Raw genomic sequence first — 15,203 nt, forward strand, 5'->3', positions numbered from 1 at the left:
CTTATCATTTCTACTTTTAAAACATATCTTGGACTCATCCACTGCCCTGCTACTCCAGTCTGTCCAGATACCGTCATCTCTTGATTAGATAGATGGCTGCAAAAACCTTTCCTAATTGGGTCCTTCCGCTGCCTTCCTGTGTTGCTCCCTCCCTCCAATCCATCATTCACAGAGCAGGCAGGGTGAGCTTTTAAAAGTTTATGCTCGATCAGGTCACTCTCCTGCTTAACACCTTTGACGACTGTCCTATTGCTCTTAGGATAAAATCCAGACTCCTTTCTGTGGCCGGATGCTGATCCTCCAGCTTTGTCTTGAGCCACTCTCATCCATCACAGCAACACTTCAGTTACCCTGAGTCATCAGTAGTTTCTAGACCATGCCCAGCTCTTCTCTGTCTGAGAACTTTCATGCCTTCAGTCCTCTCTGTCAGGAATGCTCTGCCCTCAACAATTTCCTTGCCTAATTTCTTCTTTTCCTTCCAGTTTCAGCTTAGTCGTCACCTCCTCTGCCAGACATTTCTGTTCATTTACCCACACAAATGTCACAGCATTTTTCAAATTTGTGATTGCATATTTATTTATTTGCTTATTCTCTATCTTACTCTCTTAAATCTTAGCTCATGAGCGTACAGATCATTTTTTTTTTTAAGGGATATCACTTTTTATTTATTTATTTATTTATTTATTTATTTATTTATTTATTTATTTATTTATGGCTGCGTTGGGCGTTGCTCCGCACGGGCTTTCTCTAGCTGCGGCGAGCGGGGGCTACTCTTCGTTGCGGTGCGCGGGCTTCTCATTGCAATGGCTTCTCTTGTTGTGGAGCACGGGCTCTAGGCGCACAGGCTTCAGTAGTTGTGGCATACAGGCTCAGTAGTTGTGGCACACAGGCTTAGTTGCTCCGCGGCATGCGGGATCTTCCCGGACCAAGGATCGAACCCGTGTCCCCTGCATTGGCAGGTGGATTCTTAACCACTGCACCACCAGGGAAGTCCCCATGTTTGTTTTATTCATCACCATTAACTTCATGCCTAGCACACAGTAAAATTCTGTTAAATGAACAGATGAATAGGACTCTTGAAGAGGATTTCTAGAGGACAGTGACATATATCAAGGTTGAAATAAGCTATTCTTAAATGTATTTACCCTGTAAAAAAGCCAAGGCTGTAATTTTTTGGGGAGGCAGAGAACCATAACTACCTCAATTAATTCAGTAGTGTATTTGTTATCTATTGCTGCATAAAAAAAATTACTCCAAGCTTGAGTAGCAGCTGACAACAATAAACATTTTAATTTCAGTTGGTTTCGGAGGGTCAGGAATCCAGGAGTAGCTTATCTGGGTGGTTCTGGCTCAGTGTCACTCATGAGGTTGTAGTCAAGCTGTTGGCTGGAACTAGCATCATCTGAAGACTAGGGCTGATGGGTGTGCTCCCAACCTGACCAGCATAGCTGTTCAAAATAGGCCTCAGTTCCTCACCATGAGGGCCACTCCACAGCAGCCTCACAACATGTCAGCTGGCATCCCCCAGAGCAAGTGATCAGAGAGAGACAGTGTCCAAGAGGAAAGCCACAGTATCCTTTATAACCTAACCCCTGAAGTGACTACTTCTGCCATTTTCTACTGGTCACAGAGACCAACCCTGGTGTAGTTTGAGAGGAGAGTACACAAAAGTGAGAATACCACAAAGCAGGGATTATTCGAGGCCATCTTGGTAACTGGCTTCACAAACAGCTATTTAAAATTCTTACTATGTGTGAGGCTTATTCAGCCCTGTATACTCTCACATCTAATTCAATGCCTTGTGCAGAACAGGTCCTCAAAAAAATGCTTGTTGGAAAGGCAGGTGAAAAACTGCCTACACATATCAGACTTCTCAACAGTAATGTTGTAAGCTAGAAGATGATAGGTGTGTTGCCTTCAAAATTCTAAATGAAAATTATTTTCAACTTAGAATTCTGTACTTACCTGATCCCACCTAGATCATCAATCATGCAGGAGGTGAGAATGAACCTTTTTCAATCAGGCAATTTCCAAAAATTTACCTCCCTTATATCCTTTCTCAAGAAGTTACTACTAGAAAATGTCTTTGTTAAAATAAGGAATACACCAAGAAAGAAGAAGACATGGTAGGCAGGAAGCAGAGGAGACCACAGGGCAGAGGCAAAGGGAATGAATGCTTAAGATGACAGCAAGGGAACTCCCAGGGCAATAGCTGGGCAGCAGGTTGAGAGAGCAACCAGTGCAGAGTAGATGAGGTCAGAAGGCTTCAACACAGATATCTTCAGGGGAATAAAACACATTCTCTAATAGATCTGACCATGTAGAAATTGTATGGAGCATGGTTTTACAGAGCTGCTAGAGGGTGTGGAAGGACTTGGTCAAGTGTTCACAGAAAACTAAGCAAATGGAAATTAGAAGCAATTATGAACTCCAGGAAAAATAAAAAGTTATAAAGAAAGCAAATGTAATTAAATTGGCCACTTATTACCATTGGCTCAGTGGCGACTAATATTTACACACTCATATAATAAAAAATAAACTGCCCACATATCTTGAGTGAGGTGATGGTTACATGAGTGTATACGTTTGTCAAAACTCATTGAACTGTCCCTTTAAAATGAATGTATTTTGGGACTTCCCTGGTGGTCCAGTGGGTAAGACTCCGCGCTCCCAATGCCGGGGGCCCGGGTTTGATCCCTGGTTGGGGAACTAGATTCCACATGCATGCCACAATTAAGAGTTTGCAGGCTGCAACTGAGAAGTCTGCAAGCCTCAACTAAGAAGCCCGCATTGCACAACAAAGATTCCACGTGCTGCAACTAAGACCTGGCGCAGCCAAAATAAATTAAATAAATAAATAAGTATTAAAAAAATAAAATGAATGCATTTTATTGTAAACTATACCTCAATACCTCTAGCTTTAAAAAAGGATGCCTGCAAATTTGTATCAAAAGGTTTAAAAACAATTATACACCTAGGTCTAACTAGGATTCTGTCCTAAGAAAACAACTAAGCCAATAGCCGATTCATTCATTCTTACTATCTTACTATCTAACATCTGACAAATTACTCAGTTTTGCCAAATCTCAGTTTCCTCACTTGTGAAATGGGGTTAATAGTTCCTGCCGTATAGTGTCATTTTGAGGAATAAATGAGATAATACAAAGTAAAACAGTAAAGTATGATAGTATTTAATAGGTGCTTAGCTATTAACATTATTTCTAGGTGGTGAAATAATTGCTTTAATTTTCTTTTAAAAAAATCTCTAAAGATTTTTCTATAGTGAGCATGTGTTCCTTTTTAATTTTTAAAACTTTATTTTGAAATACTATAGACTCAAGAAATTGGAAAAATATTCCAATATTCCTCTATAGAGAGGTCCTTGTTTAAGCTTTTAAAGTTTGTTTTTAACTGACTACATATTATACCCATGCAAATAATCAAAGTTCTATTATGTTTTAGAAAAAAACACTAATACAACCAATGATATATCATATACATGTAAAAGAGTTGAAATAATTCCAGTATAACTCTGCTCTCTCAGATACAGATGGGTTCTAAATTTTTCTGTAAGATCCATGATCTTTCATATTCTGGGGTTATTAGCTCCAAGAACAAATTCCAAAGTCAATGACTGATTTTCATTAAACAAAACAAAACAGAAAGGCACTGCAAACTATGAATGCATTATGGTTATAATGACAATTGTACAGTACTTTTTTTAAGACCACTTTCACAAATTCTGTTTCATACTACCTGATATTTACAAATTCGACCTATTTTTTGAACATATGACTATTACAGCATGAAAAATACGTTGAAAATGGAAAAGACTGGATTCTCCAAGTAGAGATAACTAACTGGCGTCCTGGAACATTTTTATCAGGGTGATGATGTCAAAGTCCAGATTTGCAACACCTCTGACTGAATTACTGTTCATTTGCTTATTCAACAAATATTCATTACAGACCTAATCCTAGCGTCAGGGTGCATAGATCAGGAAACCTATTAGATCTTGAGTAAGACAGTTATATTCTTTTTTTTTTTAATTAATTTATTTTTGGCTGTGTTGGGTCCTCGGTGCGCGCGTGCTTTCTTTTAGTTGCAGCGAGCAGGGGCTACTCTTCATTGCGGTGCCCCAGCTTCTCACTGTGGTGGCTTCTCTTGTTGCGGAGCACGGGCTCTAGGCGCACGGGCTTCAGTGGTTGTGGCACGAGGGCTCTAGAGCGCAGGCTCAGTAGTTGTGGTGCATAGGCTTAGTTGCTCTGCAGCATGTGGGATCTCCCCGGACCGGGGATTGAACCCATGTCCCCTGAACTGGCAGGTGGATTCTTAACCACTGTGCCACCAGGGAAGTCCCAAGACAATTATATTCTATATGTGAAGAATGTGTGCATTCTCAAGGCTTAAAATGGAATTCAATCTGTAAACTATTATAAGAGAAAGTCCCTGTAAATATGGGCAGGAAAAGGATTCTGAATAATTTTTTTCCTCTTTTTGTGTGGATGGTTTTCTGGTTCCTCATTGAAAGAATTAAAAGTGTAATAGATATATTATTGTATCCAGGAAAAAAGTTGTATGAGTGTTTATTTTTAATGTAGTTCTAGAAGATGGAGTAAGAGCTGGCTACTCCCTAAAGACATTTTCTTTTCCTCCTGGTAGATGTATCAAAGCATGGAGTACCGCTAATGATGAAACTAAGCCAAAGCAACAGCCTGGCAGCTGGATGACATGGGGGTGAGAGGGGAGTGAGGGACCCCAAATGGGTTCCCAAGGGCTCCCTCCTTTGGGAATCCTGGAGATGGGGGAAGAGGATCTAGTTGCTTTTCTTCTTCACCTCCAATTCTCTGGGGAAGGAAATTTGGATATGGAGGCGGCTTTAGTGGCACCCAGGCTTGGCTTTAAGCAAATTGTGAGGTAGGCAGTTTCTCTCAGCTTCTCCTCCTCCTTTAGCAACGATTCCACTCCTCCCACTCCTCTTTATCCCTTCACCTGTGCCGTCCCTCGTGCATCCATCTCAGGAGGTGCACTCCTCTCACTCGGTGTGTGCCTGTCTCTTTAAATTTTCACCCTGATCACAACTGGCCAACACCCTCTGTGGCTTCTCAGCTGCTTTGGGAGTATTGCTAACAAGCTCCTCCCAGGAAATTTACAGGTTCTTTAAATCTTTTCCCCAGGGCCAGCTTCCTGGGTTTCAAAATCCCCCTTTTCTTTGATAAATGACCACCCAATTAAGAGTGAATTTTGATGGCAACCTTCATGGGGACACCATCTGGACCTGGTGTAGTGAGAAGAAATGTGCTTTGGATTTGCACAGACCTGGACTCCCATGCCGGGTCCTCCAGGCGGGGAGATGTACAACCTTTCTGAGCTAGTTGCCTCTTCTACACAAAGGATGATAAAACCTGACTTGCAGAATTACCACTGAGATATTTATGAGTGCCCTATATGAGCTCCTCACTCAATCTGTACTAGTCTCCTTTTCTTTTACAAGGTTATTATGAGCATTATGTGAGGAGATAAATGTGAAAGGGCTTTGCAACCTATAAAGCTCTCTCTACATGTTGGGTTTTTCAAATAATAATATGTTAATATCACTAATAATAAAAGCACCGATAGGTAAGGGGCAGAGCTGAATATTTTCGTGGAGTTTTGTCATTTTTATAATCTATGAATTATAGCAACAGACATCATGACCATATGTCTAAAACAAACATCAGGAACCATGATCTGACAAGTCAAAATGCATTTGTTGGGGCAGAACATTATAAACAGGAATTGCACCCCCCAAGTAAAAACCTTGAGACCGTGTGGTCTCTGTACACGCAAATGACCATCTTTGATCCAGTGATCCTGGAAATCTACATTGCTGGTTATCAACTCATGATATGTTTCAATTCTGTTTCCAACGGCCAATAATAACAAAGGTAGTAGCTGAGTTTGGCCCCAGGTGTTCTAAGTCTGAATGTTGCTGTTTCCACTTGAGGACCAAGACCTACAAATCTCAGAAGCATTGCAAATTGGCATAGAGTTCTGGAAAAGTTCACCAGTGTAGTTTATTTCTGTTTCAAACCTGAAAATCACCCTCCCTAATATTGTGCTAGTAGGTAAAGGAAAGAACATTGAGCAAGCCTGCAGCCCCTAGAAGAGTAACAAGCCTGCCGGAAATAATGGAATGTGCATATTGGTAATTAATTTCTGTTCATGAAAGTCTCTGCTGCAGATGCATGGGAGTTTAGTATGAAGAATGAACAAGACTGCTTTTGTGTAAGATCCCTTAGCTGCTGGGACCTTGGGAGTGCCTTTCTTCCACAGGCCTTTTCATGAGGATTTTGCTCTTTATAACCTGTTATTAGGTTTCCGTTTGTGCTGCTGTCATTAATAGAATTTACATAGACCTTTCGGAATTTAAAAAGAAGTTTCAGATCAGCTCGGTGCTTTGTGACCACCTAGAGGGGTGGGATAGGGAGGGTGGGAGGGAGACGCAAGAGGGAGGGGATATGGGGATATATGTATATGTATAGCTGATTCACTTTGTTATACAGCAGAAACTAACACAACATTGTAAAGCAATTATACTCCAATAAAGATGTTTAAAAAAAAAAGCAGTTTCACATCAAAATATCATGGTTTTTTTACTTGTCTTAATTTATTCAGAATTATTTACTGCATTTATTGTTTTTGAATTTTTGAATTTTATTTATTTTTTATACAGCAGGTTCTTATTAGTTATCTATTTTATACATGTTAGTGTATATATGTCAATCCCAATCTCCCAATTCATCCCACCACCACCCCCGCTCCCAGCACTTTCCAAAATATCGTATGTTTTCTTGACAGTCCTCCCGTTGGTCTTTACAATAACATTTAAAATTTTTTTTAATTTAATTTTTATTTTATATTGGAGTATAGTTGATTTACAATGTTGTGTTAGTGTCAGGTGTACAACAAAGGCAATCACTTTTTTAAAGTATTATTATACAGATAAAGAAATGGTGGCTTAAGAGTGAAGTAATCCCCAAAGTAAAATTACTAGCACTCCAATCCTCCGCTTTCTTCAGACGGAAAAATCGAGAGTAAGATCCTGGGATGATTACATGCAGTGATGTACCTGATAACTCTTGTTTCAAATATTGATCTGGAAGAAGAAAGCGAAAATGAGAGAGACGGAGGGAGGGAGGGAGAGAGAGAGAGAGAGAGAAAGCGTGCATGCGTGTGCGTGTGTGTAAGTCTCTGGTGTGTCCCCCATCCTTTCAGCTAAGCGAGGGCCAGACCTGGACCGCGGACGAGCCTAGCGTGGGCCCCCAAATGTCTCGCAAACTCCGCCCCGGAAGGCCCGGCTCCTTTCCTGGAGGCCCCTTAACTCTAGTCCAGCGGCGCCACGCCCCTCAGCCCGCAGCTAGCTCTGCCTCCTCGCGGCCCCGCCCCTCCCGCGGCGCCCGCCCCTCGCCCCCTCCCATTAACCTAGGGCACGACACCGCGCCAGTCCCCCATGTTCCTGCGAGCGGGTCTGGCCGGGCTGTCTCCGCTTCGTCACACTCTCCGGCCTGCTCTGGTCGCCACCATGAGCACTGGCACCTTCGTCGTGTCTCAGCCGCTCAATTACCGCGGCGGGGCCCGCGTGGATCCGGTGGACGCCTCCGGCACCGAGAAGGCGTTCGAGCCAGCAACCGGTAACGGGACGGAGACCGGGGGGCAGGGCCGGGGCGGCGGGGCGGGGAACGCGGCGGGGACCGGGGTAGGGGCGAGGGTCGGGCGCGGATTGACTCTCCCCCGCCCCAGGGGTGAACCTAGTCTACCTCCCTGAACCTTCATGTAGTGCATTCAGCAGACGTTTACTGACACAGGTAAGTGACAGTGTAGAGTATAAAGTTGTATGTGTAGGCAGCTAACGGTGCTGTGCAAACTCGAAAGCATGTGGACCGGACACGAAGGGGGTCGTAGGAAACTGGACAGGCTGGTGAGTTGCTCCATGGGGTCATGGGTAGTTTTACAATGGCCTGAACAGAGTCCACAAAGCCCCGGTGGGTGAGGTGGGGTCTTCGTTAATTATTAACTTTTAAGGTTAGGACTGCAGTAATGTCTTCAACCGTGCACGTAGTAGAGGAATTCTAGAAGGACGGGGTGAAAAGAAACACTTGTGCCAAAATGGAGGAGCGCGCACAGAGGTTTCTAATTAGCGTGAATGAGGACTTTGTTGCCATCCCCTAGTGTTAAAATATTTCCGAACATGAACCAGAACTGGGAAAGGGAAAAAAAAAAAAAAATCCTGCTTTTATCCTATGTTTAATGTGTGCCAGGCCCTCAGTTTGCCCTGGGAGCTCCATAGATCACAAAGCAAATGAGGAAGAGGTTTTTTGTTTTGGTTTTGCTTTGTGTTTGTTTTGCTGGGTGTTATGGAATATTTGTGAGGAGAAAAATGTAAATGTTTGTGCAAACCAAGTGGTATGTAGCCAGAGGGATAAAACTGGATTTCAAGAGACTGGAGAATTTACATTTGACCAATTACACCAAACCACAGAGCAGAGACTTGTCAGAGCAGGAAGGGGCCCACAGACACCATCAGGCTCTTCTTTAGGTAGGAGGAAACATCCTCTTGACCCCCACCCGCATATTGATACAAAAGAAAGAAAAATTGCTCTTTATTTTAATTGCCTACAGTGTGTGCGATCCTTAAGCACTGCCTTTACCAGTTGGCTATTCAAATTTGTAACAAATAGCAGGTTTGTGAAATCTCTGGAAAAAGCAGAGTCCCAGGTGTTCTTGTGGGAGGGGAAAAGAAACTGCTGACTTGACATCTTAGAGAATTCTTTTTAGTAGAGTCAGTCACAACCCTTGGGATTTGGGTCTAGAAAAACTGATCATTTCATATTTTGCCCAGGATAGGGAATAAGACTGAAATAAGAAAATGAGGGACTGTTGGTCTTTTCCCCATATTTGAGAAAAAAATTTTCTTGCTTTTAGGAATATCTTTTCTTGATATTCTGTTTATTAACCATATTCATCAAGTATCAGTATTATATGACTTGTATAGAACATAAACCAGTGATTTAAAATCAGAGTTCATAATCCAGGAGACGGAGTACTTTGATTTTGTAAGACCTCTGGGATTCTCAAACATTGTTAAGGAGCATTGTGAAATAATTGATTGGAGGTTAATGTTAGTAAACCCAAATGTAAAATAGAGGAGGGCAGGGGTTCTTACCCTGAAGTTCATGGTGTGCTAGGCAAGGGACATGTTCTCTCTATAATTCTGTGATATGGTTCAGTACATTTTTCTGGACAGAAGTCTGCAATTTTTATTAGATTCTTAAAAAGTTCAGCTGCTGGTATAAGGGTGGTCACTAAATCAAAACATACTTAAAAACAAGAAGAGGATCAATAAAAGGAAAATTGGATACACAATACTTTATTTAACATATGTGGCAACCAATTGAGATAACACTGACTTTCCCTGTATTTATAGGGCGAGTGATAGCTACTTTCACTTGTTCAGGAGAAAAGGAAGTAAATTTAGCTGTTCAAGATGCAAAGGCTGCCTTTAAAATATGGAGTCAAAAATCTGGCATGGAACGTTGCCGAATCCTTTTGGAGGCTGCCAGGATAATAAGGGTATGTTTTAATTTAATGTCTTCCAGAAAAGTCCTCTTGCACTGTTCTGTGAGTTCTTTATGATGATTTGCAGTTAGACCTTGATGTGCTATTAGGTGATACCTTTTTGATGAAGTAGGAAGACATTTCCATATGCTCACCTTGGTATGTACAACAAGCTTTCCATCAGTGATTTCCTTCTGGCTCCTGGCTCCTTGTGACATCTCCCTCGGCAGGTTTTCTTTTCCTTCTTTGTTGGAGTGATAATGTATTCTTTGTAGCTTGTCTCCTTTTCATTTTACTATGTATACTTGTTTTCTTTTTACTTTTTCCTCTGATGACTCTTAAGTTCACTTTTCTTTTTCAGGTTTATTTTCTACCTTAGTTGCCTGGAAGATTTCATAGATTCATCGATGCTCCCCTCTTAAGACATAAAGTTTAGCTTTTTACAGTCTTAAAGAGCAAAAGTACTAGATTGTCATTACAGAATATTAGAAAATTCAGAGGATATACACCAAAATATAAGTCAAGGATATCTCTCAGTGTAGGCTGTGATGATTTTTTTTCCTCATCAGTGTGTTATGTCAGAAACGGAGGGTCTGATAGTTACCCTACTTGCAAGGTTATATGTGTATTCTGACAAGAGACATGAAGCTTTCTGGATTAGGGAAAGGGTTTATTACAGCACCCAGATGCTGTACCCAGAGCAATACTTTAGCACTAGTTTTCTGAGTCCCAGTCCCCATGGGGTGATGCACTGAGAGGCAGATGTTAACCCTGTTGCATGCAGTGGTTGCACCGCAGGAGAGGATCCCTAAAATTATGAGACTCAGCTTATATGGGGGCTGCACATCTGCCCATTCTCTTCTCTGGAGAGAGGTTACTCATTAAGCACATCTCCAGGATTAAGGGGGAAGGTGTCATTAGGTTTATTACCCTGGAATATAAGCAGATGTCTCCAGGAACAGGAAGTAGAGAGCTTTATATCTCTACATCGCTCCAGTGACCTCTATCTTTTGGGAGACCCTGTCTCTGCCTTCTAAGGCCTTTGTTTTTCAGTCAGCTTGCCAGTGTCCTTTGCTCAGAAAGCCTGGACCATTCAGTAGTGTCAAAATATTCCTGGAGAATTTTCTCCCAACAAGGTATTTTCTGCTATTAAAATTTATTTTTTATTTGATAGATTAAAAGTGGTAACTCAAAGCTGATAATTTATTATTCTGATTTGTCTCTCACGTTTTCTTGCGCGTAAGCATTTGGGTTGTTATATCTTCTTAAGAACTGGCTCCTTTATCATTATAAAATTACTTTTTAAATCCTGAATAATACCTAACTTTTTTTTTTGCTCTGAAATGGACTATCTGATATTAATTTTCTTTTCCTTTAAACTCCCCATTCCATTTTCTTTAATATCTTATGTAATATTTTTACATATTACAGTCAAAAATATATTACTATATTTCTCTAAAGCTCTTCTCTGATGGTCATACCCTGGATCTGCCTTTACCCAAAATTATTCCATAACTAAACAAATCCCACCCTCTGACCACAGCCTACAGTTATAGCTCTCAGTTGTTCCTCTTGGTGATTTTTCTAGTTAATCATGATCTGCAGTTCTTTGCCCCTTCCATTTTTAAACTATGTACAATTATCTTTTATAAGATAAAAATATTTGATATTTTCCCACATTTTTAGCATTTCTAGTGCTCTTCATTCCTTTGGGTAGGCCCAAATTTCCATCTGTTATCATATTTTTTTTTCTGCTTGAAGAAATTTCTTTAGCATTTTTTATAGTGCAGGTTTGCTGGAGATGTTCTTTCAGGTTTTGTATGTCTGAAAGTCTTTATTTTGCTTTCATTTTTAAAGGAATTCTAGGTAGATAATTCTAGGTTGACAGTTTTTTCTTTCAGTACTTTAAAGATGTTGCACCACTGTCGTCTGGCTTGTGTTGTTTCAGAAGAGAAGTCTGCTGTCATTCTTATTTTTGTTCCTCTGTTTTAATGTTTTTTCCCCCTTTGGCTGCTTTTAAGATTTTTCTTCTTATCACTAGTTTTAAGCAATTTCATTATATCTTCCTTTTTTTTTAAAACTTTATTTTATTTTTTTATGCAGCAGGTTCTTATTAGTTATCTATTTTATACATATTAGTGTATATATGTCAATCCCAGTCTCCCAGTTCATTCCACCCACCCCGCTTTCCCCCCTTGGTGTCTGTATGTTTGTTCTCTACATCTGTGTCTCTATTTCTGCCTTGCAAACTGGTTCATCTGTACCATTTTTCTAGATTCCACATATATGTGTTAATATATGATATTTATTTTTCTCTTTCTGACTTACTTCATTCTGTATGACAGTCTACGTCCATCCACATCTCTACAGTGACCCAATTTCATTCCTTTTTATGGCTGAGTAATATTCCACTGTATATATGTACTACATCTTCTTTATCCATTCATCTATCGATGGGCATTTAGGTTGCTTCCATGACCTGGCTATTGTAAACAGTGCTGCGACGAACATTGGGGTGCATCATTATGGCTTTTGATGCAGTTTTCTTTATATTTCTTTTGTTTGGAGTTTATTGATCTTGAATCTGTACACTTACAGTTTAGTTAAATTTGAAAAAATATTGGCTATTATTTCTTCAGATTTTTTTTTTTCTGCCCCCTTTTATATCTCCTCTTCTTCAGAGCCTCCAATTACACATATGTTGGGCTGCTTGAAACTATTCTACAGCTCACTGATGCTCTGTTCATTTTTTCCCCAGTTTTTTTCCTCTGTGTGTTTTATTTTGGGTAACTTCCATTGTTATGCCTAAAGTTCATCTATCTTTTCTTCTGTAGTGTCTAATCTGCTATTAATCCCATCCAGTGTATTTTTCATCTCTAGAAGTTCAACATGAGTCTTTTTTGTTGTTGTTCCACATTGCTCCCTAACATGCTCATGTTTTCCTCTGCCTTCTTGAGCACATGGAATATAGTTATAATAACATTTAATATCCCTGTCTACTAATTCTGTCATCTCTCAATTCTGGTTCTGTTTCTATTGATTGGTTTTTTTCCTCCTGGTTAGGTGTTATATAACATTCCTACATTTTGCATGTCTGGTAATTTATTACCAGTAGACATTGTGAATTGTATGTTGTTGGATGCCGAATATTCTTGTACTTTAAAAAATATTAATGAACTTTGTTCTGGGACACAGTGAAGTTACTTGGAATCAATTTGATCCTTGCAAGGCTTGCTTCTATGCTTTGTTATGTATGACCAGAGCAGCTAATTTTACCCCACTACTGAATACCCTCTTGAATACCTAGCTTGATGCTCTGTGTATTAGTGAGGTTTTTCTCACTGTGGCTTTTGGGAACATGAACTATTCCTGGCCCTGTGTGAGTTTTGGGGATTTTTTTCACCTTCTTGGTTAGTTTTTTTCCTGGCCTTGGGTAGTGTCCTCACAACTGACCAGTTCTCAGATGAAGACTTAAGGGGGATCTCTGGGGTTCTCCTGTGCAGCCCTCTTCTGTCCCATACTCAGCCTGCAGACTGTAGCCATCACATACTCCCTGAACTCCCAACCTGTTTCCTCAACTCAGAGTATCTGTTGGGCCCCACCTAAGTTCCTCCTCCCTGCTCTGTGATGAACTGTTTCCAGGCAGTAGGCAAGAATATGTGTAGGGCTCACCTCATTTGTTTCTCTCTCAGGGATCACTGTCTTGAGGTGTCTGTCCAGTGTCTGAAAATTGTTGTTTCACGTATTTTACCTGGTCTTCTTAGTTGCTTAAGGTGGAGGCTAAATCTGGTCCCTGTAACTCCACCTTAGCTGGAAGCCCATTGACTCCTAGTGAAGTGAATGGTTTTTGGTATATTTATTGGTCTTATGTTTCCTTTTTCACTTTGAATCTTTTGATGCTTTTTATCAGATTATAAAGATCTTAATGGTAGGCCCCAATCGTTTCTTAGTTGGAGTGTTCTTATGAAAGTAGCTATCGTTTGGCTTTAAAAGGAGAGAGAAAATGTGTTTTAAAACTATGATAACACATTTACATATAAAAAGATTATGTATGTAGATTATGCACTTGCCTTCAGCGACTGCTTTGCTCAGCTCTGCCTCTTAAAGCAAGCAGGGGCTCAGGCTTGTCAGGGTTTAGTGGGCATGTCTTTGCTCAGGTGGTTCTCTTATAAAAGCTAAACACTGAGCTTGCTGGGGGGTTTGAAGTGAAGGAGAGAGGCGAATCTCCTGCCCTTTGCTTCTTCTCTTTCATCCCAGAGGACCCCTGGTCAGGTCACTTGTGAAGCAGGGTGGTGGAGAGGATGACAGGGGTATATAGGAAGTACATGTTTCCCAAGAAATACTTACAGCGGTACATGGTCATGGTGGACAGTTTTGTTTTGTGATGGCTCTTGTACTAGTAGGGGCAGGAAACTTATATTGTTTTCCCCTTCTTCCTCTGCTCTCCTTATTCTGGGAGGGAAAGCGAATACCGTTTCCCTGAAAGCAATATTAAGTATCAGTAGAGATCCACTTGGACTCTTTGATAGTTTTCGTCAGGGACTTTTTTTGATGATCCTTGAAGGTATGTTAAAAGATCTCATAATGGCTTTTTATTTTATTTTTTTTATTTTTGGCTGCGTTGAGTCTTCATTGCTGTGTGCGGGCTTTCTCTAGTTGTGGCGAGCGGGGGCTACTCTTTGTTGCAGTGCATGGGCTTCTCATTGAGGTGGCTTCTCTTGTTGTGGAGCATGGACTCTAGGTGCACGGGCTTCAGTAGCTGTGGCACGTGGGCTCGGTAGTTGTCACTCATGGGCTTAGTTGCTCTGCGGCATGTGGGATCTTCCCGGACCAGGGCTCGGACCCGTGTCCCCTGCATTGGCAGGCAGATTCTTAACCACTGAACCACCAGGGAAGTCCCTCATAATGGCTTTTTAGAAATAACCTTTTTTGTGAGGGTAGAGAATGCTGGAATAAGACAAGAAAAATCTCAAAAGGCCAGCCAATAAATTGAATTTTCTCTTTGAGTTCAAACCTTGAAACAGTCCTCAAAGCTAATTGCCTGTCCATTGTTTACCAAAAAAAAAAAAATAATAATAATAAAACTTCCTTTCTTAGTAAATATTCCAAGGCTTTTCAGTGATTAGCACAGATTACTTCCTGTCTGTCCACTCTTGTATTAATTTGGAAGACAACAGCATTTCACTTTTGCCAGTTTAATATTTCTTCATGTGTTTGAAGTGTAATATACTGATTCATCAGTGTATTCATGCTGATTAGTGAACCAGTACCTACTTCCTCTTTAGGGACTAGTTGCCCTCTTGCATTCTAGAAATGTAGTTTAAGTCACTTATGGTTGATGGTGCCTTTTGAAAATGTGTTTCACGTTGATCATACTCAACAGATCCAAGAAGGGGAATAACTTACACCTAGTTAAAGAACTGTTACATCAGAACTGATGCTTGTTATCCTCCTAGGTACCCTCTTTCCAGTATCAGTAACTGGGAAGCAAGTTAATTGTTAAAAAGTCTCTTTGGTGAGTATAGAATCAGAGAAAGAGAAGGTAAATTGCTGGTTTAAAAGGCAATTTAATTTAGACTGTGTTGAATGTAAACAAATTATCCTTT

The 15,203-nt window shown here is 40.6% G+C and overlaps 2 protein-coding genes across 2 annotated transcripts in view; one reads left to right on the top strand and one right to left on the bottom strand.

The window, feature by feature from the left end:
* LOC309635870 (uncharacterized protein) overlaps nt 1-15,203 on the bottom strand; it is a 69,626-nt gene that overhangs the window by 19,576 nt on the left and 34,847 nt on the right. The gene's annotated exons all lie outside the window — the stretch shown is intronic.
* ALDH9A1 (aldehyde dehydrogenase 9 family member A1) overlaps nt 7,353-15,203 on the top strand; it is a 28,461-nt gene continuing 20,610 nt past the window's right edge. The window contains exons 1-2 of the mRNA XM_082406025.1: nt 7,353-7,673; nt 9,467-9,612. Of these exons, the coding sequence (XP_082262151.1) occupies nt 7,493-7,673; nt 9,467-9,612 (327 nt within the window). The 5' untranslated portion in view covers nt 7,353-7,492. The remainder of the gene's footprint in view (nt 7,674-9,466; nt 9,613-15,203) is intronic.

The sequence above is a fragment of the Balaenoptera borealis genome (assembly GCF_965194805.1).
Source record: "Balaenoptera borealis genome assembly, chromosome: 1".
In the NCBI taxonomy this organism is placed as follows: Eukaryota; Metazoa; Chordata; class Mammalia; order Artiodactyla; family Balaenopteridae; genus Balaenoptera; species Balaenoptera borealis.